Source organism: Podarcis filfolensis, assembly GCF_964270895.1.
Source record: "Podarcis filfolensis genome assembly, chromosome: Z".
NCBI classification, from domain to species: Eukaryota; Metazoa; Chordata; class Lepidosauria; order Squamata; family Lacertidae; genus Podarcis; species Podarcis filfolensis.
The window spans coordinates 47,995,886-48,019,702 of NC_139617.1; the positions used below are offsets into that span (position 1 = coordinate 47,995,886).

The following is a 23,817-nucleotide window of genomic DNA, read 5'->3' on the forward strand; positions in this document are numbered from 1 at the left end:
CAAAAGCCTTATTAGCTGAGCCCCAGTTCTTTTGAGCTGATTCCTAAATTTCCTACTCTCCCTTCTTCTTGTTTTCTTCTCTTTTTTGTAAATAATTTTTTTATTGATTTTCACAATTGAATTCCACATTTAATGACGATAGTACTTTTTTTTTCTACCCCAACCCCCAAATTCACAAATACCTTTTTCAAAACCTTATCTTTGAGGTTCTTTAGACCTCATGACTTCCCTCCATTCCCTCTTCTTGGTTCTTTATATAGACAAAATTATTCTGTAGTTCCATATTCATGCTTAGCCAATTATTATTTCTCTTAATTTATCCAAATTTCTACTGATTACAAGGAGTTTACTTAAGTCCTACTGATGTTTCAACCTATTTGCAATACCCTGCAATCGAACAATAAACATTTCCCATTCTTTTCCCTAACTTTAGCATACTTAAATTTCACCGGAAGGCGACTATCTGTTGAGTCAGATTTGAAATCCTGCTCCCCTTCCTTCCAGGCTTTTCTCAGTCTCAGAGGCTGTAGTTTCAGCCTTGTTCTAACTCCCGAGGCACTCCCAACTGATTCCTGCCTGTCCCCCAAACCATCCACCTGTACGCTAGACATCTCCTGCTCTTTCTTCATATCAGATCCTTGCATGGCCACCTATTCCACTTCTGTTTCCTTTGTCGATGGTGCTATCTTAATAATCAGTTCTGTCATCATTTTAGTGTTTTTATCTGTTCGAACTAGTAATTCGTCTGTTAGATTTTCTAAATTTTCCTTCATCTCTTTTATCAGCTGTCTTTTCAATTCTGAAGAAAGCTCCACCCATTCAAAATGGGGCTTATGTCCTGTTCGGAGACCCTTCTGTCCGAACTTAAAGTCATCAAAGGTAATCAAACAGCGCTTTCTCAGTAAACAACTTTTCCTGTACTTTCCCACCCTCCTAACCCTTTCCCCTCCAGCTGTATTACCTAGTAAAGGACCCCTGACCATTAGGTCCGGTCGTGACCGATTCTGGGGTTGCGCTCTCATCTTGCTTTATTGGCAGAGGGAGCCGGCGTACAGCTTCTGGGTCATGTGGCCAGCATGACTAAGCCGCTTCTGGCGAACCAGAGCAGCGCACGGAAACGGCGTTTACCTTCCCGCTGGAGTGGCACCTATTTATCTACTTGCACTTTTGACATGCTTTCGAACTGCTAGGTTGGCAGGAGCAGGGACTGAGCAAATGGAGCTCACCCCGTCGCGGGGATTTGAACCGCCGACCTTCTGATTGGCAAGTCCTAGGCTCTGTGGTTTAACCCACAGCACTACCCGCGTCCGGGTACGTTTACCTAGTACAGTTATACAATTTAACATAAAGTCCGCGTTTCAAATTAATTCTAGTTTTTACAGATATTTACTTTAAAAAGAAAACGAAGAGCAGTATGTCCAAAAAGAATTCAGCTTAATTATCCAGGGGAGAGTACTTGCTTCTTATTAGACCTATTTTCTTAAAATGTCTCAGAATGATGTGAGAGATTGCAAGCAGTTAAAAATCCTTATGATTTCCTCCTTTGAAGGGGTTTCTAACAGATCCAATCCTTCCAAAATCCCAGCCTTTTGCTTTTTTCAGTTCCACTTTAGAGCTCCAGTTTGTCTTTAGAAAAAAAAGTTCAGACTTCTATAAGTCACTGCAATCCAGATATATAATTCCATACATTCCCCCAACAGAGTGCACAATAAGTTTGTTCCAGGTTTTCTCTGCTTGGTTCAAATTCACCAAGGGCTGTAGTTCAAAGTCAAGTCCACAATTGTAAACCTGATAAGTCAGTAACTCCAATAAAAAGCAATAAAGAATGGGTTTCAGTTGTTTTTACTCCAACTTCCCCATCAGCAGACAGTATCCATAAGTATCATAAAAAAGATTTAGTAGTAGTAGTAGAAGAGGAGGAGGAGGAGGAGGAGGAGGAGTTTGGATTTGATATCCCACTTTATTACTACCCAAAGGAGTCTCAAAGTGGCTAACAATCTCCTTTCCCTTCCTGCCCCACAACAAACACTCTGTGAGGTGAGTGGGGCTGAGAGACTTCAGAGAAGTGTGACTGGCCCAAGGTCACCCAGCAGCTGCATGTGGAGGAGCGGAGACGCGAACCCAGTTCACCAGATTACGAGACTACCGCTCTTAACCACTACACCACACTAACCTTTTCACTTGCAAATTGTTTCCATGCAGTAATAGTTACCAATAAGATGGGGGTGAACTTCCTTTTTACTCCTCTGTCTGGTGCCGAATTCCGCCTAATTAATTCCGAAAGTAAATCTTCTTTACCTTTCCATCAGCTTAGTAGAAATTTTTGGAAGATCTCTTCTTCAGGCTTGAGCTGACGCTTCACTCCTTGCAATACTGCCATGACCGCAGGCTCGATCGCCGCTTCCCCCCCATACTTTCCAGCACAAAATGAGTTTTGGGGTTGCAGGAGAGCCCTTTTGTGGTCTGCTGGACCTCTCAACACCCTGAGCACCCTCTCAGGGCTTTTTTGGGAGGTGCGCCTTCCCTTGGTGCTTCCCCCAGTTTCTCCGCTGGACTCAAGTCTGCAGAAACCGGAAGTCCCCTTCTTGTTGTTTTCTTCTAAAACACTTTTTCATGGAGGATAAGGCTGTCAGTTGTTATTAGCCAAAATGGCTATGCTCTACCTCCACGGCCAGAGGTAGCAGTGCTGGAAATCACAGGAGGGGAGAGATCTCTTGTGCTCCGATCCTGCTTGTGAGCTTCCCACAGGCATCTGGTTGGCTGCTGTGAGAACAGGGTGCTGGACTAGATGAGCCACTGGCCTGATCCAGCAGGGGTCATCTGAGGTTCTACTTCCAGGGCTGTTGGGCATGCTGTGTCAGGAGCTCAGCCTACACTCAAGTAGGACCCGTCATGTGATAGACAAATATCCCATGACTGTAAATCATGGAGCAGGAATTCTAACATGCTGCCTGCTGGAGCAGCGAGACCCCAACCAACCACCCAAATTTAGATTTGTTCACAATATAAATTTGCATCTAGCTGGCATCCATCTGTGTCGGGAGACCATGGAGGAGTGCAGCTTTGCAGGTGAAGTCAAACTGTTGGAAGATTACAGCACCTGCTGTGGTTGTGGAGAACGATACACAGGAGACGTGTTTTGTTGCAGCTGGGGCAGAGAAAGGAGTCCAGTTGTACGCCTGCAGATGCATATGTAAACTTGCATCTACAATGTTTAAATTAGGTAAAGGTAAAGAGAACCCTGCCCATTTGGTCCAGTCGTGGCTGACTCTGGGGTTGCGGCGCTCATCTCGCTTTATTGGCCAAGGGACCTGGCGTACAGCTTCCGGGTCATGTGGCCAGCATGACTAAGCCGCTTCTGGCAAACCAGAGCAGCACACAGAAACGCCGTTTACCTTCCCGCCGGAGCGGTACCTATTTATCTACTTGCACTTTGACGTGCTTTCGAGCTGCTAGGTTGGCAGGAGCAGGGACCAAGCAATGGGAGCTCAATCCATCACATGATTTGAACTGCCGACCTTCTGATCGGCAAGCCCTAGGCTCTGTGGTTTAACCCACAGCGCCACCAGCGTCCCAATAGGAGGCAATGATGGCCACCAATTTGGAGAGCCTTGATGGAGGTTTGGACAAACCCATGGAGGAGGAGGAGGAGAGGAGCCACAGTTACTGCGCTGTGCCTCCGTGGTCAAGAGGCAGTGAGGCTTCTGAATACCAGATGCAGAAAAACACAGGAGAGGAGACCTGCTCTTGTGCAAGGATCCTGTTTGCTGGTTTCCCACAAGCATCTAGTCAGCCACTGTGAGAACAGGACTAGATAGCTCATTGGCCTGATTCAGCTAATGGCTCTTCCTATCTTCATAAGCTTCATTTGCGTGGATGAACAAGGACTGACCTTGCCAGGCTTATGTTTTGCGGATGAGCATCAGGCTGGTGAAGGCTATGCGAGATAAACAAACTGTATCAGACAATCAGTTCTTCTTCTTACATTATGATGTTCCCTAAACAAACCTTCACTTCAAAGCCACTCTGTTGTGTTCCTCTCTAAACACCGGCTGGAGGGATTGGGGCTTAATCTGTTTGGCCTTCCCAGTGACAGCAGAGCTCAGTTAACATGGAAACCATGATCCAAGGTACCTGAAGCAGCTCAGCCAAAAAGCAAGGGGTAGGCGGATGAGAGAGACAGGTGTGAAGGTGTAGGTCCCGCCCTGTGGAACGCCTTCTCATCAGATGTCAAGGAAATAAGCAGCTATCTTATTTTTTATTTATTTTTTATTTTTAAAGGTAAAGGGACCCCTGACCATTAGGTCCGGTCGCGGACAACTCTGGGGTTGCGGCGCTCATCTCGCTTTACTGGCTGAGGGAGCCGGCATTTGTCCGCAGACAGCTTTCTGGATCATGTGGCCAGCATGACTAAGCCTCTTCTGGCGAACCAGAGCAGCGCACGGAAACGCTGTTTACCTTCCCGCCGGAGCGGTACCTATTTATCTACTTGCACTTTGATGTGCTTTCGAACTGCTAGGTTGGCAGGAGCAGGGATCAAGCAACGGGATCAAGCAACCCACAGTGCCACCCATGTCCCAATGTTTAAATTAGCACATTGGAATTTGTGCCCTGGATCTGTGCCCCACCTAGGCTTTTGAGGACCTAGCAATGACCCCACGTCTGTGTTTGGGTGTGTATCAGCTGTATCCAAAGGGGCAGGACACATGCCTCAAACCTCTTCTTATGTCCGCCTCTGCTTGCGTCCATTTCGCCCAACGTCCACAGCAAACCCAGAAGTACCCAGCAGGTTTGCCACCATTCACACATTCGCAGGAGCGGCGATCACCGTTTGCGCATGTGCAGAAGCGGCAATTGCCGTTCATACATGCACAGAAGCAAGTAATTGCTGCCCGCGCCTGCGCACAATGGCACCTCTCCCAGCGACCCGTTTCAACCTCTGGACGGACCTCCAGAACAGATTATGGTCGCAGGTAGAGGTTCCACTGTACTGAGTCAGACCACAAGACCTTTAAACTTTAAGGGATTAGCTCTGCAAATGAACAGGCAAAGAACTGTGTGCCTCCTGAGCATGGGCAGATTGCACTTTCTCCCCACTGAGTAACCAAAATCAGCTGCTGCGTACATGGCATTAAAGAGAACAGTGTTAAGATCAGGGTGTGGGATTTGCATGCAATCTTGAGCAACCCAATTTTTTAAAAGCAAAAGTAAGCAGCCAAGCCAAAGGTAGATGGGGAAATGTTTGGAGGGGCAATCTATCAGTTTTTAAAGTGCCTGAGCCCTTAGGCCAAAAAGGGAAAGGGTGGGCCTTGAGGGGGGGGGAGAGAGGCACGTGTGGAAGATTCAAGGGCACCCTGAAGGTTGCTCCCTGTCCCCATCACACCTGTATTTCCTTTCACCTTGTTGAGGCATCTGCAGATCTGCCGCTTTTAATGTAACACTTCTCAAACCAGGGAGCTTAATTACTGGTCTCTAATTAATGACTGTCTTAAAAGGTGATTGTCAAGCAAGGTGAGGGAAGAGGGCAGCTTGGTGTGAGGAAACGTCTGGAAATCGCCCGCTGTCTCTCTATGTCTAGAGCTTCCATAATCGTTATGGGCTGCAAGTCAGTTATATTTAATGCTTTAAAAGCCATTAATTGCCCCACCCTGAGCTAATGAACAAATGAAATGTAAATATGATACAAAACCTCATTGCCCATCCTCTTTTGAGGCTGTCAAAGGGTGAAAACAATGTGACTCAGGTAGGATATATTGGCATTTATTTGGTTTTGTTGTGCCAGTTTAACTGTCATGGCTGCCCGCAAAGAATCCTGGGAACTGTGGTCTGGCAGGGGTCCTACCCAGCCTTATTTGGAAAGATGGCTATTCCTTGTTGAGAGGGAATGTCAGACAAGCAATGCTGTCTGCATAGCTGCCTTGCAATTTGCAGTGCCAGCCTAAAGCATGTTTACCTCAAAGCAAAATTCACCGAGTGGAGTGGGATTTCCTTCCTGGTAAGAGATTGGCTCTCTGGTTTGCATTAAATCTAAGAACACTGAATGCCCAATTGTACCTCAGGGACAAACATCATCATCATTATCCACAGTAACTCAGAGCAGGGCTTTTAGTGCATCTGCCCCTGTTCTGTGGAATGGCATTCCTGCTTGAGGTTCCCCAGGCGCCCACTATCTGCACTTTCCAGAAACAGTTGAAGAAGGTCTTTTCAGTTCCAACAGGCTTTTCCAGCTGAGTGTGTCTTTTTCACAAGTGTGCACTTGTTAGGGTTAAATGTACTGGTCGTTTTCCGGCATTGAACTGTTTTAAATTATCCTGTGTGTGAACCACCTTGAGACTGGTGGTTTAGAAATCCATTGCCATAATAGCAGTAATAATAACTGCAGTTGCTGCTGAGCCTTCTGTATAGCTGATGCTTTACATAGGTGCCTTTGTGTTAAGATCAGTGCAGAAGACTCTGCCGGTGGTTCCTGCAGTGAACGAAGGGCACAATACAGGGTCCTGCAGAAGAGACTGATGAGTTGAGTACTTACGTAATCTATTTTAATATGTTGGTTTTGTCTTTACCCCTAAAATAAAAAATATATTTTAAAAAAAGTAAACTGCCTTGTGACCATTTCTGGTGAAGCGTGGTATAGAAATATCTTAATTAATAAATGACCTCTGTCGCTGAGCCCAAGGAGCTTACAGTCTAAAATAGGCATTGGGTGAGCTGGCATTAAAACGGCGATGAGGCATATTGCTGGAGGGAGAGAGGTCTCCTGATGGCTCTTTGGAAATGGTTGCTAGATTGAACTGTTGTGTTCAGAGGCACCATATCACACACATACGCAAACACCTACTGGCTGCTGAAGTTATATTTATTGGGCATTGAGGGAGGCACAGAGGGGGCTGGACTGGAGAGCCCTTTGGCTTGGCCTAGCAGGGTTCTACTTATATTATTATTATTATTATTATTATTATTATTATTATTATTATTATCATCATATGATAGTCAGGAATGGAACATCCATGTGAAGTGGAAGTCTACCCTTGAGGACCAGATGGTGCTGAGGGTACAGGGAAGAGGGATGCTGCCTCTGTGTTTTGCTTGTTGGCTTCCTGGAGCCAGGCCACTCTGGACTTGATGGACCTATAGGACTTACATCTTCCTTATTAAGATTTAGGGGATTGTTTAGCTTCACTGGGTTTGCAGAAGAGGCAAAGTTCACCCGGAAGAGCTAGCTCATTTTCTGGAGTTCAAAATAACAACAACAACAACAACAACAACAATAATATTTTATTTATACCCCGCCCTCCCCAGCCAAGACCGGGCTCTGGGCGGCTAACACCAGGTAAAAACAATTGATTAAAATACAACTTAAAAACAAGATGAAGTACAACATTAAAATGCAGCCTCATTTCAGTAGAAACTCAAATCAAAAACTTTTGGGGGATGAAAACGTCAAATCTTCACCAAGGCCAACTATCCAGACTGGTCCTACGTGGCCAGAAAAAAAGCCAGGGAAGTCCCCAAATAGGAGTTCCATCACAGAAGGAGAAAGGAAAAAGGAAAGGCGGGGTGATCAAGTTGATTCCAAGCCAGAGGCCAGGAGGAACAACTCTGTCTTACAGGCCCTACGGAAAGAAATCAGGGCCCCGGTCTCATGAGACAGAGCGTTCCACCAGGCTGGAGCCAGTGTTGAGAAGGCCCTGCCTCTGGTTGAAGCTAATCTAACTTCCTTAGGGCCCGGGACCACTAGGGTGTTGCTATTTGTGGACCTTAAGGTCCTCCGTGGGGCAGACCGGGAGAGGCGGTCCCGTAGGAACGAGGGTCCTAGGCCGTGAGCACAAGCTTCCCATTCTCCTGTCCCATTATGATAAAATCAAGCCTGTGGCTCATTGAGCACAATGCAGCCCCGATTGCTGGATGTTCTGGGTTTTGGTGCCTGCTTTGACTGCTGATGGGGGCAGGGGGAGCAGGACAAGAAATGTGGGGGGGAGCGGGCATTGCTGTCGTGTGCAGGCCACAAGGTGTGGCTGGGGAGCTGCCTCCAGCTCAGTGAACCACGTGCCGCATTGGCCGACTTCGCATGAAGCAGGCATGCCTTCTTTTGCAGACAGTTATTGGACAATATAATCAGATGGCAATTTGCCTCTACTTCACACACACTTGGATCATTTTCGAGTCACAGAAGCAAAGGCTTCTGGGAACACAGATTTTCCCCATTGTGAGCTCGGAGTCGGAGACAGGTTTTTAACAAGGCACCCCTCTGGCAGTACACAGCCACCCTCCGCCAGTGCTACCGCCTGTGCCAAGGAAATAAACCAGGACAGCCTTGGAGGCAAAATGCAGTCAGTGGGTCTCATTTGTAAGCAGAAGCATGTCTGCAGGAACTGTGCTTGCATGAACAAAAGCGGCCAACTTTCTAGAGGCCTGCAGCAATTGCTGTGTGTGCGTGTGTGTGTGTGTGTGTGTGGAGAATGCTTCTGCTCTGACTGTGGGATTGTAATACAAGATGCACACCTTCGCTCCTCCCGCGGGGCGCGCCCAGGGCGGCGGCTCCACCTCCCGGGGCGGAGCACAGGCGGCGAAGCGCAGACGGCGGAGCCAGCCGGGCAGCTCGGGCGCAGCAGCACCGCGGCCAGACGGACGGAGCGCGCGATGCCTTCGGCACCCCCGACACCTTCGGCCCCTGCCGGGCCGGCCGCGCCCCCCTGTTCCGGTCCCAGCAGCAGCGGAGGTCCCGTCGGCTCCGGAGAAGTCCAGAACAAGCCCTGGAAGAACCTGGGGTGCATGGTGCAATGTTCGCCCTGTGTGGTTTCTCTTCGCATGCGCTGCCCCTGGGTCCAGCTGGCGGGCCATGCAGGCAACTTCAGAGCCGGGGGTTCTGGCCGCATCCTGAAGAAGTACTGCCCCGGCGAGCAGCAATGCCTGGAGCGCCTGGTGTGCGACGCGCTGCAGCCCTACGTCCCGGCCTATTATGGGGTGGTGGAGCGCGATGGGGAGACCTACATCCAGATGCAGGACCTGCTGTCCGGCTTTGACAAGCCCTCCATCATGGACTGCAAGATGGGAGTCAGGACGTACCTCGAGGAGGAGCTGGAGAAGGCAAGGCAGCAGCCCTGTCCACGCAGAGACCTGTACGACAAGATGATGGCCGTGGACCCGGCGGCTCCCACGGCGGAAGAGCATGCGCAGAGCGCCATCCTGAAGCCCCGCTACATGCAGTGGAGGGAGACCCTCAGCTCCACCACCACGCTGGGCTTCCGCATCGAAGGCATCAAGAAAGCCGATGGCACCTTCAACACCAGCTTCAAGAAGACCCGCCAGCCGGAGGAGGTGACCCAGGCCTTCTGGAACTTTGTGGACGGAGACAGGAGAGTCCTGACCAGCTACCTGGAGCAACTGAAGGAAGTCAGGCTGGCGCTCGAACAGTCTGAGTTCTTCAAGACACACGAGGTAGTGGGCAGCTCTCTTCTCTTCGTCCACGACCAGAAGGGTCTGGCGCGGGTGTGGATGATCGACTTTGGCAAGACGGTGCCGCTGCCCGAGAAGCAGACTCTGACTCACCGCCTGCCCTGGCAGGAAGGCAACCGCGAGGATGGATACCTCTGGGGCCTGGACAACCTCATCGCCATCTGGGAGAGGATGTTGGGGGAGTGAGCCAGGAAGATGCAGCCGATGCGTCAAGATGGGGGCCGCCTTGGCCCCCAGGACTCTGCTGTTTAATTTATTCAGCCAGATATGCTACTGGAGCCAGGGGGATACAGGGCCCGTGGAGGAACTGGAAGAGTACCAGGGGCCTTTTGGAAGGGGCCAGCTGGTTTTTGCACCGCTAAGTTTATTTATTGGCGTGGCAGATGTGGTGGAACCCCCCCCCCCGATTGCCGTTCTGCACGTGGTGGACAGTAAAGACTTCCATGGGCCAAGACAGAGAGCTCACCAAGGGTGTTGGGACTGAGTTTGGGATGTGGGGTTATTGGGGTGCCCGGTTTAGGGTCAAGACTTTGAACCACAGTGCTGGCCGTGCCCATTTCCCAAATGTCGGGAGAGGCCTCGGTCAAGCGAAATACTTGCGTTTCTCTTCAGGGTTTGGGGAGTAAAGAGAAACTTGTTCCCTCTGCTTTGACTGTTAACTTTCCTGGCGCCCAGATAACTCTGCCAAGGCAAAAAGGAGCAGTTTGTTGCTTTTACAACCTGACGCACCAAAGGGCTTGGGGGAGAACGCCTTCCCCAATCGCTGCAGAAATAAATGGTGGGGTTCCACTGCCCCCCAAATTGCTTTAGCAGGGACAGGCTGCCTATTTTTTGGGTGATGAATTTGGGTTAGTTTTAACAAGCAGAAACCAGCGGGTAGGATCTCCCTGGGTGTGTGGGTGTGTGTGGGTTTTTTTAATGGTGGTTGGGAGGGGATTGTGGCTGTCCTTCGTCCTGCTAGAGAAGGGAGCCGCTCCTCTGTATTTGAATGTATGTGTTTTTATATGTATTTCTGTATTTGTATTTCTGTATTTCTGTATATGTATGTGTTTTTATATGTATTTCTGTATTTGTATTTCTGCTGAAAATTGCAAGGCAGTTTAGAAAAGAACACCAGCACATTATAAAGCATAAACTATAAAGCGTTGCATACTAAGGATCAGTGCCCATAATTTTTACTAACCAGCAGAAGACCTGCAGAAGTGTTTGTGGGGGGTAGGTATTATTCATTAGTCTTTATTTTTGTTTCATTGTGTATTTTGTGTCCTCATTTTGTAAGCTTTTGTTGTGAATCGCCCTATGATCTTCAGGTGAAAGGTGGAGGAAAAATTTAATAAAGGTTGGTGTGTGTTTTAATCAGTTCCCCGGCAATGATTTTAATTTTTTGGAATGATTTAAATAGTTTTTAACTGTTATAAATAATTTTAGTGCTTGATTCTCTGGCAAACTACTTTGAGGTTTTCATTTGTTTGTTTGTTTTTACAATCAACCAATGTGTAAATTTTATGAAACAGATAAAAGAAATTATCCAACAGGGCCATTGCACAAAGGCCTTCCTTCAAATCTCCACAAGATCTCTTATAGAAGTGGCATGATTAAAAGGGCCTTCTCAGATGGCCTCAGCAAAGGGTCTATTCGGGTGCTCTCTCAGGTAGCATAGCCCTAAGATGTTCAAAGCATTAGAAGTCAATTAGCTCACAGCTAATTGCATGCATTTCCTTCAGCATTGGTGTGATATGCACACAGCAAGGTGTTCCACTAAGATACCCACCAGCAAGGAGAGGCATTGACCTACTGTAGCAATGGGAGGTCAGCAATTCCTGGTTCTCTGGGGAAGACAGTGAGGCCAGCAAAGGCAAAAGTCAGCACCTTGGAGAGATACCCAGGTCTGAGTTCAAGACCATAGACAGTGCTCCCATAGCTGAGGCCAGGCATCCAAGTTGTTTCAGCAAGGTCCTAGAGCAACTTGGGTTCTATAGCAGGACTAAACATTAGGAAAAACTTTCTGGTGGCAAGAGCTGTTTGACAGTGGAACAGACTACTAAGGAAAGTGATTGACTCTCCTTTATTTGAAGTTTCTAAATAGAGGTTGGGTGGCCATCTGTCAGGGATTCCTGCATTACAGGAAGCTGGACTAGATGGCCCTTGATGGTCCCTTTCCATTCTACAGATATATGGTTCTATGACTAAGGTAAAGGTAAAGGGACCATTAGGTCCAGTCGTGACCGACTCTGGGGTTGCGGCGCTCATCTCGCTTTATTGGCCGAGGGAGCCGGTGTACAGCTTCCGGGTCATGTGCCCAGCATGACTAAGCCACTTCTGGCGAACCAGAGCAGCGCACAGAAACGTCGTTTACCTCCCCACTGGAGTGGTACCTATTTATCTACTTGCACTTTGACGTGCTTTCGAACTGCTAGGTGGGCAGGAGCAGGGACCGAGCAATGGGAGCTGACCCCGTCGCAGGGATTCGAACCGCTGACCTTCTGATCGGCAAGTCCTAGGCTCTGTGGTTTAACTCACATGCCACCCGCATCCCGTTCTATGACTAACTAATCACTAACCAGAAGTTCCACTCCCTGAGTGCTTCCTCCTGGCCATTTAAAGAGCTGATGCCACCTGCAGCCATTGGTTCCTTGGAGTTAATGAGGTTTCCAGCTGAGGAGATCTTTCCTTGCTCCCTCAAGGGGTCTGTGGAGCAACCATCAGGTTCTGGCAGCAGAGGCGTCTCCTTGGAGGAGAGGAGGTAGACTTTGCTGCCTGCCAACATAGAGGGACACAGGAGGTGTGTGACTCCATCTCCTTCTTGGAGCTGTGTTTGCTGGAAGACCCTACCTTTGAGAAGTTGGGTTCCAAAATGTATTTGTGCCTTTTCATTTGTTGCCTCCCTGATGCCCAGTTTCCCAGCAGCTCAAAATTAAATCAAGTGATGCCAGACTCTCCCCCTCCCCCCCCACCCAAACTGGGCAAAATGTCTGAGGCATCACCTCAGTTGGAAGGCGTCCAACAGAAAGGATCAAGTCTGCCCGGAGCAGCTATATGCAAATGGCGCTGCTATAATTGGCTCTCTGTGTCTTGCAATTAGCCACGAAACAGATAGCTGCCATCCCTGACCTTTCCCTATGCTAGCAAGGCCATTGTTTGGCTGTCCTGCTTAATTGCAAAAATGTGGCCTCGCATCACGGATGCAGATTACTCCCCCCGTGTTGTTGGCTGTAATTTGATAAGACATTGCGACAAGGGAAGGCGTCTCCTACCAAAAGCACAAAACTAATAAAGCATGAAGTGGTGGTAGTGGGTTCCACACACACACACACACACACACACACACACACACCCAGGTACTCATAGAAAAGAAGAGGGAGAAACATTAATTTCATGTCCCGTCTCTCTGATATTTGCTCTTGCAAACGTTTGAGTATGTGGCTCTGCCCTTTGAGGAATGCAGAAGCTTATGGAGTTGCTGCAAAAGGTCTGCTCCTAAACGGCCTCGGTCCAGTATACCTGAAGGAGCGTCTCCATCCCCATCGCTCCGCCCAGACACTGAGGTCCAGCACCGAGGGCCTTCTGATGGTTCCCTCACTGCGAGAAGCCAAGTTACAGGGAACCAGGCAGAGGGCCTTCTTGGTAGTGGCGCCCTCCCTGTGGAACGCCCTCCCACCAGATGTCAAAGAGAAGAACAACTACCAGACTTTTAGAAGACATCTGAAGGCAGCCCTGTTTAGGGAAGCTTTTAATGTTTGATGTATTACAATATTTTAATATTTTTTTGGAAGCCGCCCAGAGTGGCTGGGGAAGCCCAGCCAGATGGGCGGGGTATAAATAATAAATTATTATTATTATTATTATTATTATTATTATTATTATTATTATTATTATTATTTCAGGACTAGTCCCTTGAGCAGGGCCAGAATGGGTAGAGCCAGTGTCCCAGACATCACAGATTTATCTTTCAGTCGGCTTGCTGGATGAAATGGCCCTCCTGCTTTCTGTCTTAGCCAGCCCAGATGCCTCCTACTTTTTGCTCAAGGGGGCCTACATGGTTCTTCCCCCACCCTGTATAATCCCTACAGCAACACTGTGAAGCAGGTTAGGCTGAGATGCAGGTGATTGTTCCAGAAGGTGTTTTTTATGGCTGAGTTGGGGGGGGGGAATTTGAACCCTGGTCTCCCCCAGGTCCTAGTCCAACATACAAACCAATATCCAAACATGGCTATTAACCCCCACTCCCCCAATTTTTGCCCCCTGCCCACTCCAATACAGAGCTGATACACAGAGATAGACTGCCCCTGGGCATGGAGGCTCCATTCCCATAACCGGGGCTAGCAGTCAGCAAAGGCTGGGGTTTTTTGTGGGTTGGTTTTTGTTTTTGTTTTTTGCATGTTTTATGATAACTAGCTCCCTGGCATCTCACACTTCGGTGACTATATCTGTCCGGTCTTGTTTGGCCTTATTCCCGAAGGATTAGATGCTAGCAGGGAGGGCTTGTTTAGATCCTGGTGACATCTAGATTCCTGTTTGTCTTCATGACAAACCCACACTGTGCAACAAACACTCCTGCCACAGCAGGGAACACAGTCTGTTGTGACAATGTCTGTCTACGGATGATGGCTGTAGAACAAAGACATGCCTACCCCCTTCAGAGTTAACAGCCCAGGTATTAAACCAACCCCCAGACTTTGCAACAAGCTTCTACTTACCATGTTCACTGCGTAACAGGGACGGATGGCAAGCATGGTGCCCTGCAGGATTTGTTGGACTACAACCCCCATCAGCCCCCGTCTAGTATGCCCAAAGCCAGCGAAGGCGGGAATTGGAGTCCGGAAGCCTCTGTCTTCTGTCCTAAGATATTGGTGCATGCATATGGCTGCTCAGGGCTGACTTGATCCTTTTGGTTGGCTGACCTCCAACTGAGGTGATGCCTCAGCCATTCTGCCCAGTTTGGGTGTGGGGAGTTCTGATTTATGGGAACGAGCATTCCTGATGGTGAAGGAAGCGATGAAGGTTTCCTTTGCCAACACTCACCGTTGCCCATCTGATTCCTACTACTTTCCAGAATGCGTCTTGACAAAGCGCACACTTAAACAGCAGCTCCTAAAGGGCACAGAAAATGCACACACACACTTTTCTGGCGACTGAGTAGGTGCTGAGGGACAGTGGGGGGGGGGGAGACAGTGGGGAGGGACAGTGGGGGGGGAGGATTCTGCTAGGCCACCCCTCTCAGCCACCATCTATTTCTCCGCTCCTGGCATCTCTGTGCGCCCAGGCCCTTCCTCCTGCCCCACATCTTGTGCCCCTTCCCCACCTCTTCTCCTGCACAGCCTGTTCCCCTTCTTCCGTGTGGGAGGCACAAAACCCCATAAATCACTGCTCCCTTCCCCTGAGTCAGCTTCTGGCCCCATGGCCTCCGCCACGCCATCCCCAGCATCCTGCCAGTCCCTGGTGGGCGACTCAACCATAATGAACTAGAAACTTTAGCCTTTTTAAAAAGGGAGGGGGAGCAGGTCAGTGCTTTCATACTTTGCATGACTCACAAAATCCTGACCTCTGGGCATTTGAGTTAAACACGCGCCTTGGGCTTTGCACAAGTGTTCGCAGCACCCCACGCCACCCCAGTGGCGTAGCGTGGGTTGTCAGCACCCGGGGCAAGGCAAGTAATTTGCGCCCCCTAACCCGTGGATTTGCGCCCCCTAACCCGTGGATTTGCCCTAACCCCAGATGTTGCGCCCGGTGCGGCCGGCCCCCCCTGCACCCCCCACGCTACGCCACTGCGCCACCCCATTTTCCTTTCAGAGTCCCTCCTTCCGCCATTCATCCCAGTCTTCGCTGACTCCCTCCCTCGTTTCCTGTTGGTTCTTAGGAAACTGTCTCTGGGTCTTAGTGAGCCTCTGCGCAGCTGAGTGGCAGGCAACCCCCATGCTGTACGCAAGAGATTACATGCCTCTCTGCTTGTAAGCCTTTCGACTTCTTTCCCCTCCGGGGTGCAGGGAGCCCTGTGTAAGATGCTTGCCATTGTGTGGCAATTACCAAGCGCTTTGCATAACTCTCTGGCACCCGGCATAATGAATCCCCTGCTGTCCTTGGTGCAAGGGGCTCTTGTTTCAACATGGATTAATGCCAGCAACCTGTAGCCTCGTGATCAGATGGCTGGTGCTTCCAGATTGATGTTCAAAATTAGCCCTCTCCTGTGGCTGCGCCCCCAACCCAGTTACCTGTCCTTGCCTTCCTGCTACTACACCCAGGCCCTGTCTGTGGGTTCCCTGTTGCCCGCTTTCCTCTTTGCCCCATTCGTTTTGCCAGCTCTGTATCCTGCCCTCCATGGATCCTTCCTTCAGTCTGCTGACTCTTCTTCCTGCAAAACAAGGTCCTTCTTCATGCAGCGCATGCAGCGCATGGAATTTGCTCCCATGGGAGGCCATGATGGCCACCAATCTAGATGGCTTTAAAGCAGGATTGGACAAAATCATGGAGGAGGAGAGTGCTGTTGATGGAGACTAGCCATGATGGCTATGCTCTGTGTCCACATTCAGAGGCAGCAATGCTTCTGGGTAATAATGAGAGTTCTCCAGGATGCTGGACTTGATGGGCCATTTTCCAGCAGGCTTTTACTGTGTTCTCCACACAGCCCCTTCTCTCCGCAGCCCCACCCACTGAGCTGAGGTTCCCTATAGAGTGATCCCCTCTTTTCCTCCTTGGCCATTGTTAGCCCACAGCTCTTCTACAGTTTCTTGATTCTCCGGACCACTGCCTACTCTGTCCCCTGACCTATCTCCTGCCCTATGGAGGGCTCAGATTCAGGCTACTCACACTCAGGGGAGGAAGAGCTCTTGGTACACCACCATGGCTCTCCCATCACCTTCTGATTCTGGGGGCAACTCCCTTGTAGCATCTTTGGCTGCTTAGCCACACGGCTGCAGATTCAGCAACAGGCCTTTTGAAGGGGTGTTGCTTGAAGAGCTGTGATTCCTTCATTGCCCGGGGTTGGACTAGATGATCATTTGGGTCCTTTCCAACTCTACAATTCTGTTATTCTAGGGCAGGGGTCAGCAACCTTTCTCAGCCGTGGGCTGGTCCACCACCCCTCAGACCATGCAATGGGCTGGACTATATTTTGGAAAAGAAAATGAACAAATTGCTATGCCCCGCAAATAACCCAGAGATGCATTTTATTTTAATTTTTTATTTTTTTTCAAAAAAAATTATTCATTTTATAACACAAATAAACAACACAAACAGAAAAACAAACAATACAAACAAATTCTTGTCATACCCTTATTTTTTCTAAACATTGTTAGGTGGGCTTCCCCAAGCCCCCCCTATCTGATTTTCATTTTACCTCATCTTTAGCAGTTTACAATATCATAATTTCTAACCATTTTTTTTATCACACCTACTTTTACCATAAAAATCTTCACATTTTATCACTTACAAATAATCAGAGATGCATTTTAAATAGAAGGACGCATTCTACTCATGTAAAAACACCAGGCAGGCCCCACAAATAACCCAGAGATGCATTTTAAATAAAAACACACATTCTACTCATGTAAAAACACGCTGATTCCCGGACCATTCGTGGGCCAGATTTAGAAGGCTATTGGGCCAGATCCGGCCCCTGGGCCTTAGATTGCCTACCCCTGTTCTAGGGTTTGTAGACAACTCCCTGGCCAGCCTCCTCCAGCCTTCAGGTGACTGTGGTCCTTTGCTGAGACAACATTATCCAAAGCCGAGACAGCAGGGCCCACTGGGAGTTGTCCAGCGTTCTTCCTTGCCTTGAGTGCCACCATTTCCCCAGTAAGCCCCAAGCCCCTCTTCCTACAAGCAAGCTCCATCTGGGGCTCTTTTCCTTTCATCGCCCCTTCTTGCTCCTGGCACCTTTGTGGGTCAACTGCAGAAGGAAGGTGCAGGAAGATTTCTGGATCATTGAGGGAGCATTTCAAGTTCAGGATAGTTTTGCAGGACTCCAGGGAAGTTGTGTGGTTTGGGTGGGTGGGTAGAACACAAACCTCTTGTTTTCACTAGATTTCCTTCTCAGGAAACCCCCTGTCTGTTCCTAAGAAGATAAAGAGAGATGTGCCCTGTCACAAAAACAGGGCAAGATCATGCCAGGTTTTTCATGGAATGATGGGTTGTAAAATAATGGGAGCCAAAGGCATCTCTCTCTCTCTCCGCCGCCACCCCTCTCACTCTCAAAAAAATCATCTGGTTAAACAAGGGGAGCAATCTCCGGAACATTCGCTCCAGGAAATACAGTTGTGTTCCATGGTTGTGTCTTTTCTGGGCCGAGAGGCAGGTGCACAGCTGCATGGTGAGCATCATTTTTAATAATGGATGGTGACATTTCCAGACAAAGGAGGACCAGCAGAATGGCGCTTCTCTTGATCGGCTGGCCGGTTGTCCCCTGAACCGGAACAATCAGAGTATCCTTGGAAGGCAACACTTAATTTACAACACGGGGGCGGCCGGATGAACCGATAGGCAGACTGGGCACGGGCCCAAGGTGAGGAGGGCTCAGTTTTGCAGGTGCTGAAGAACCTTCGGAGGGAGAAACACCAACAAGGCCATCTCATTTAATCCATCTGTCCTTGCTGTCTTTCCACCGGCAGGTGCAAACCTTTGTTATCGCAACAGGCTTTTGGTAACGAACTAGTTTTAATGAAAGGAATAGTGCCATGCTGTTTTCATTGTAATTATCTGTATATTTTAAATAGATATTTCACATTTATATATAGTTTTAATTCTATTAGTGCTTAATAGTTTTTTAATGATCTTTTTCTTCTTCTATTTTTAAGCTGTTTCTGTTTTATCTATAAGCCACCTTAAGTTCCTGTCAGGGAAAAAGGCAGACTAAATTACTACTACTACTACTACTACTACTACTACTACTACTACTATTACTACTACTACTAATAATAATACCTCAGAATTTGGAAGGGGATTTTTTCCTTTAAAAAACCCCCAGATTATATTTATTTGTAACATCACAAGTTATGATAACAAATGTCAAATAAAAGTAGAAAGAGGTGCCTAGAAATACCTCCAAGTTGGCATAGCTTTTTTTGACAACAATAAGAAACCAAGACTTTAGTCTCAGTGGCCCAGGCCTGTGGAACTCTCTGCCACTAGAAATTCAGCAGGCACCTTCTGTGCCAAGTGTTAAATGCCCACTGAAATTTTTCCATACCACCAGGCCTTTGCAGGCAATTAAGAGTGCTTCTCCCACAATGGTCTATTGATGTTTGCTTTTAATTCTTTTGCTTTTGACTCGTTGTTAATTTGTTATGATTTTACTTTATGGTTTTATGATTTTACACTGTTGCAAACTGTTGTTCTACACTACAGTATATCAATATTTTTGATAAATAAAGACTCAGTTTCTCAATACAGACACTATCATGTGGTCTGCCCTCTCTGGTAAGCTTTAACCATGTATACTATGTTCCAGATTTTAGTTATGCATTCTCTCAAGGATGGTGTTCTATCCATGCACCCCGCCCCCCAATTCTGACAAATAATAATTCTGGCAGCAGCTCAGAGAGGGAGAGGTTTTTTCCTAACACACTCACTTTGCCATGGCATCAAAATAACCCAAACAACATCCATTCCAAGCTACGCCACAGACTTATTTTGAGGGGGTTTTTTATAAGCACATTTGTGTGCAAGGTATCAGCGTTCAGTTCTGTTCAAACTTAGCACCTGGGATCTTCCCAGAGTAGAGAGAGCTGATTCACCCAGCAGATTTCCAAACCACCAGATGATCCTGAATAGCCTTTGGGTCCATACATCTCTGTTGCAAGACCAGAGGCCACCTGGCCACCCCCATCAGCTTCAGAGGAAGAGAAGGCAGGCAGGCAGGCAGGAGATTCAGGGCCACAAAACTGGTCATCTACCTGAGGAGAGGGAAAGTGCATGGAAGCGCTAGCTGGATCAGGGCCTGACTGAGAGCCCAGAAGGTGTGGAGCCCCCATCTCAACATAATCTCACCATCTGAGCTGCTGAAGTGACAACTCCCTTCAAGCAGTGGCGTAGCGTGGGTTGTCAGTACCCGGGGCAAGGCAAGTAATTTGCGCCCCCTAACCCGTGGATTTGCGCCCTCTAACCCGTGGATTTGCGCCCCCTAACCCGTGGATTTGCGCCCTCTAACCCTAACCCCCAGACGTTGCGCCCGGTGCGGCCGGCCCCCCCTGCACCCCCCACGCTACGCCACTGCCTTCAAGATCCAAGCTTCCTGAACTGGGAGAATGGTCATCTGATTGACCAACCCTTTGAATCCAGATTAGGGCAATAAATAGTTTCCTGGTGTGTTCAACTTTGGAACAAAGTCCTTAGTTTGTTAAGTGACTTGTGGGGAGGCTGCTCCTGGATGCTTCAGCTGGAACGAAAGTGAAAGCCTTTCTGCATATGCTCAGAGGCAGTTTTTGTGATCAGCTGTCATCACCCAAGGGTAGGAGAACGACCCCAGACCCTGGATCTCCTGTTGCTCTGCCTTCTCCTCTCTTCCACCCCTTTGTCCCACACTCTTGATAACTTTGGTAGCAGGGAGTGTGCACATCTCATTTTGTATGGGGATCCCCATGCAATCCTTGTGCAGTGTGAGAGCATCTTGATGTTACCGTGGTGGCAGAGGGGACGGTGAACACACAGCAGGGCCTGCAATGCAGATGAGACTTGGCTGTTTGATTTCCGCTCGCTGTCTTTCCCAGGGCTGGGCCATCTCTCTCCCCTTTCCTTTCTGCATTCTGCATTATAATTCAGAGAATATATCTGCAGTTTCAGCTTTTAACTTGCTGGGAGATCAACCATTCTGCTCCTCTAGGCAGAAAGGGACCAGGGCCGGATTTAGGTTTGATGAGGCCCTGAGCTACTGAAGGTAATGGGGCCCTTTATATGTCCAGCTGTCCTTTGTCAACAACAAATGGTCGCTGTTTTTGGTGTTGAATATATGCTATGTGGTAATTTATGGACCTTATAGGTATCTCAAGCCATTTGCACATAACAAAATATGTATTTTATCAAAGTAATTGTTGGACTGAAATACAATTAAGAAGAAGTATATTAATAGTGAAATTGGGGGGGGGGGGCAAGAGAGTGGGGCCCTAAGCTAGAGCTTGTTTAGCTTATACGTAAATCTGGCACTGAAAGGGACCAGCTTAAAAACTCATTATCAACTCCTACTGCAGCTGCAGTGACAGGAGCTCAGGTTACTCTCTTCTTGACAACGGCACTCCCATGCAGCTGGGATAGGCAGAAAGACTGTGATTCGCCCCCCAGGGTTATCCTGTGAATGAATGAACTTTATTACGGTCACAGACCAGGATTAAAAAAGCATATAGATAAAATAGCAGTTAGGATTTTTTGACCGATAATTGTTAGAGCAAATGAGGACAAGGAAACAGGCATAAAACATCCGAATAAAATACAAGATTAAACACAGATAGTGGATGGATAAAAAACTAATAATTAAAACAGATAAGAGCTAAAAAAAACCAGCAAAGACACGCAGTTAAAACAACTGTAAGAGCATAAGAACTAAAAGACTCGCAGATAAAACAGCTATAAGAGGCTGCAGAGTAGAAGCCTTTTAAATAGAGGGTTATCCTGTGAGTTTTGTGGCTGAGTGGGGATTCAAACCCTGGTCTCTCAGGTCCTAGTGTGACATTCTTAACCACTGCACCACAGTGGCCTGACCATTCTATTTTCTGGAGAGTTGGAACTCTAGAGATGGTAAGCCCTGCTTTTGCATTCCATATGTTGCTGGACTCCAGCTCATGAACACGTGAAAAGAGCCCTGCTAGATCGGGTCAAAGGGAACCCACCTAGTCCAGCATCCTGTTCTCACAGTGACTGACTGGGTGCCTCAATGGGAAACCCACAGGCAGGACCCAAGAGCAAGAGCCCTCTTCTCCCCTCCAGTGGCTTCTTCCAGCAACTGGTTTTCAGAAGCGTTGCTTTCTCCAACCATGGAGGCAGAGCAAAGCCACTGTGGCTAGGAGCCACTGACAGCTCTTCTCCTCCAGGAACTTGTCCAATCTTCTTTTAATGGCATTTGGGGTAGGTTTGCGGGTTTGGCAGAAGGAGATAGGACCTGCCCATGTGATGCCCACCTGGTGGAAGCTCTAGCTCACATGGCCCTTAAATGTAAAATGTATGATGATCTCCGCCAACAGTTTCTAGATCATCTATGTATTCCAACGTGGAAACCAGAGACAGAGGTTATGCGCTTCTTATTACAGGGGAGAGACCTGGAGCTCACCAAGACAGTAGCTAAGTTCCTCTATTTGATTTTTTGTCACCAAAGCATGCTACAGGATCCTGCCCTTGCTGGAAACCCACAGATATGAGGTGGATTGCTCGCCTCTTCTGCCCTTTGGCGGGTGACTGTGCCGTTGGGGTGGTGACGAGATCGCACTGGCCTATCTATGCTGAACGTATTCTGAATTTTCTTATGTGATGCCAATAAAGGTTACTTGACTTGACTTTAATGGCATCCAAATTGGTGGCCATTATTGCCTCCTGTGGCAGTGAGTTTCACAGTTTAACCAGGAGCTTTTAACTTGCTGGGAGATCAACCATTCTGCTCCTCTAGGCAGAAAGGGACCAGGGCCGGATTTAGGTTTGATGAGGCCCTGAGCTACTGAAGGTAATGGGGCCCTTTATATGTCCAGCTGTCCTTTGTCAACAACAAATGGTCGCTATTTTTTTGTGTTGAATATATGCTATATGGTAATTTATGGATCTAATAGGTATCTCAAGCCATTTGCACATATCAAAATATGTATTTTATCAAAGTAATTGTTGGACTGAAATACAATTAAGAAGAAGTATATTAATAGTGAAATTGGGGGGGGGGCAAGAGAGTGGGGCCCTAAGCTAGAGCTTGTTTAGCTTATACGTAAATCTGGCACTGAAAGGGACCTGCTTAAAAACTCATTATCAACTCCTACTGCAGCTGCAGTGACAGGAGCTCAGGTTACTCTCTTCTTGACAACAGCACACTCCCAGGCAGCTGGGATAGGCAGAAAGACTGATTTGCCTATCTATTCTGAATGTATTCTGAATATTCTTATGTGATGCCAATAAAGGTTACTTGACTTGACTTTAATGGCATCCAAATTGGTGGCCATCATTACCTCCTGTGGCAGTGAGTTCCAGTGTTTAACCAGAAATACTTTCTTTTATCTGCCCTGCATCTTCCAACATTCAGCTTCTTTGGTTGCCCACCAGTTCTAGTGTTAGGAGAGAAAAGGGGGGAACTTCTCAACTCTCTTCATGCCATGCATGATCTTACAAGCACCTGTCTGTCACCTCTTACTTGCTTTTCCTCCAAACTAAAAAAGTCTGAAGTGCTGCAGCCTTTCTTCATAGGGGCCTATAGCTCCCACCACCCCTAGGCAATGTGGCCAGATAATCCATGATTCCACTGCTGGCAGTAGCAGCAGCAGGGAGAGGGGTGGTTGAGGAGTGGGCAGGAGCTGCAGCAGGTAGCTGCAAGAGGGGTGAATATGGCAGCCTGGATGTGTGGGTGATATGTGGATATGGCAGTATGTGCAGGTTTTCCAGGGCCAGCTGGCATTAAAATCATAGAACTGTAGAGTTGAAGGAACCCTGAGGGTCATCCGGCCCAGCCTCCCACAATGCAGGAATCTCAACACGCTTCCCCCGTCTAATTCAAAACCACGCCGGACCCTGCTTAGCTTTGCAAATGTGCCAGGAGCTTTATTGCTGGAAGGGAAATCCATAGTATAAAGACGCTGGGGGACATGGTGGAGTGTTGGGAAAGGAAAGGGGATGGGGGGGAGGGGAGCAGCTTGTACAAACTCTTCTTCTAAGATGACCAGAGCAAGATAAGAGACCAATTAAATTTGCACAGATGACTGAGCAACTGACCAGCAGGGGGCCTTGCTCAGCCTCCATCCAGCAGACTTGGCTGCAAACTGGTGACCTGAATCTGTTGTTTGTTTGAATAAAGAGTTCTTATGGAAGGAAGGAGTCGCTTCAGAAGTGTGCATGGAGTTGTTTTGCTGGCATTTCTGCATTGGCATCAAAAAGGGAAAGGGTGGCTTTGAGCAGATCCATATCCAGGAGGTTGTGTGTTCAGGTCTGTGTCCCAAGACATTTGTGTCTCTTTGTGCATCCTTGTCCACAGATAGCTAGTTTTAGAACAGAAGAATCTAACTTTTGCCTTCTCGCCGACACTTTAGCTGTCTAGGTGCAGAGAATTTTCCTCTGGTTTCTCACATCTTGAAGAAGAAGGCCCTTAGTTAATCTGCAGCGTTGATCCGCCTGAATTATTCTGTGCATCTCTATTGCAAAGTGCTGTGCGCGTCTATGTGTGGACATGAATATGTACCTGTTGTGTGTGTA

General features: G+C 48.1%; 2 protein-coding genes across 11 annotated transcripts in view; both read left to right on the forward strand.

The window, feature by feature from the left end:
• DAB2IP (DAB2 interacting protein) overlaps nucleotides 1-23,817 on the forward strand; it is a 317,250-nt gene that overhangs the window by 144,697 nt on the left and 148,736 nt on the right. The window lies entirely within an intron of this gene.
• LOC310754698 (inositol-trisphosphate 3-kinase C-like) lies at nucleotides 3,590-10,486 on the forward strand (the record flags this gene model as incomplete). Its single annotated transcript, XM_083596778.1, has 2 exons — nucleotides 3,590-3,695; nucleotides 8,495-10,486. The coding sequence occupies 2 exons, from the start codon at nucleotides 3,590-3,592 to the stop codon at nucleotides 9,640-9,642; spliced, it is 1,254 nt and encodes a 417-aa protein (XP_083452904.1). The 3' UTR covers nucleotides 9,643-10,486.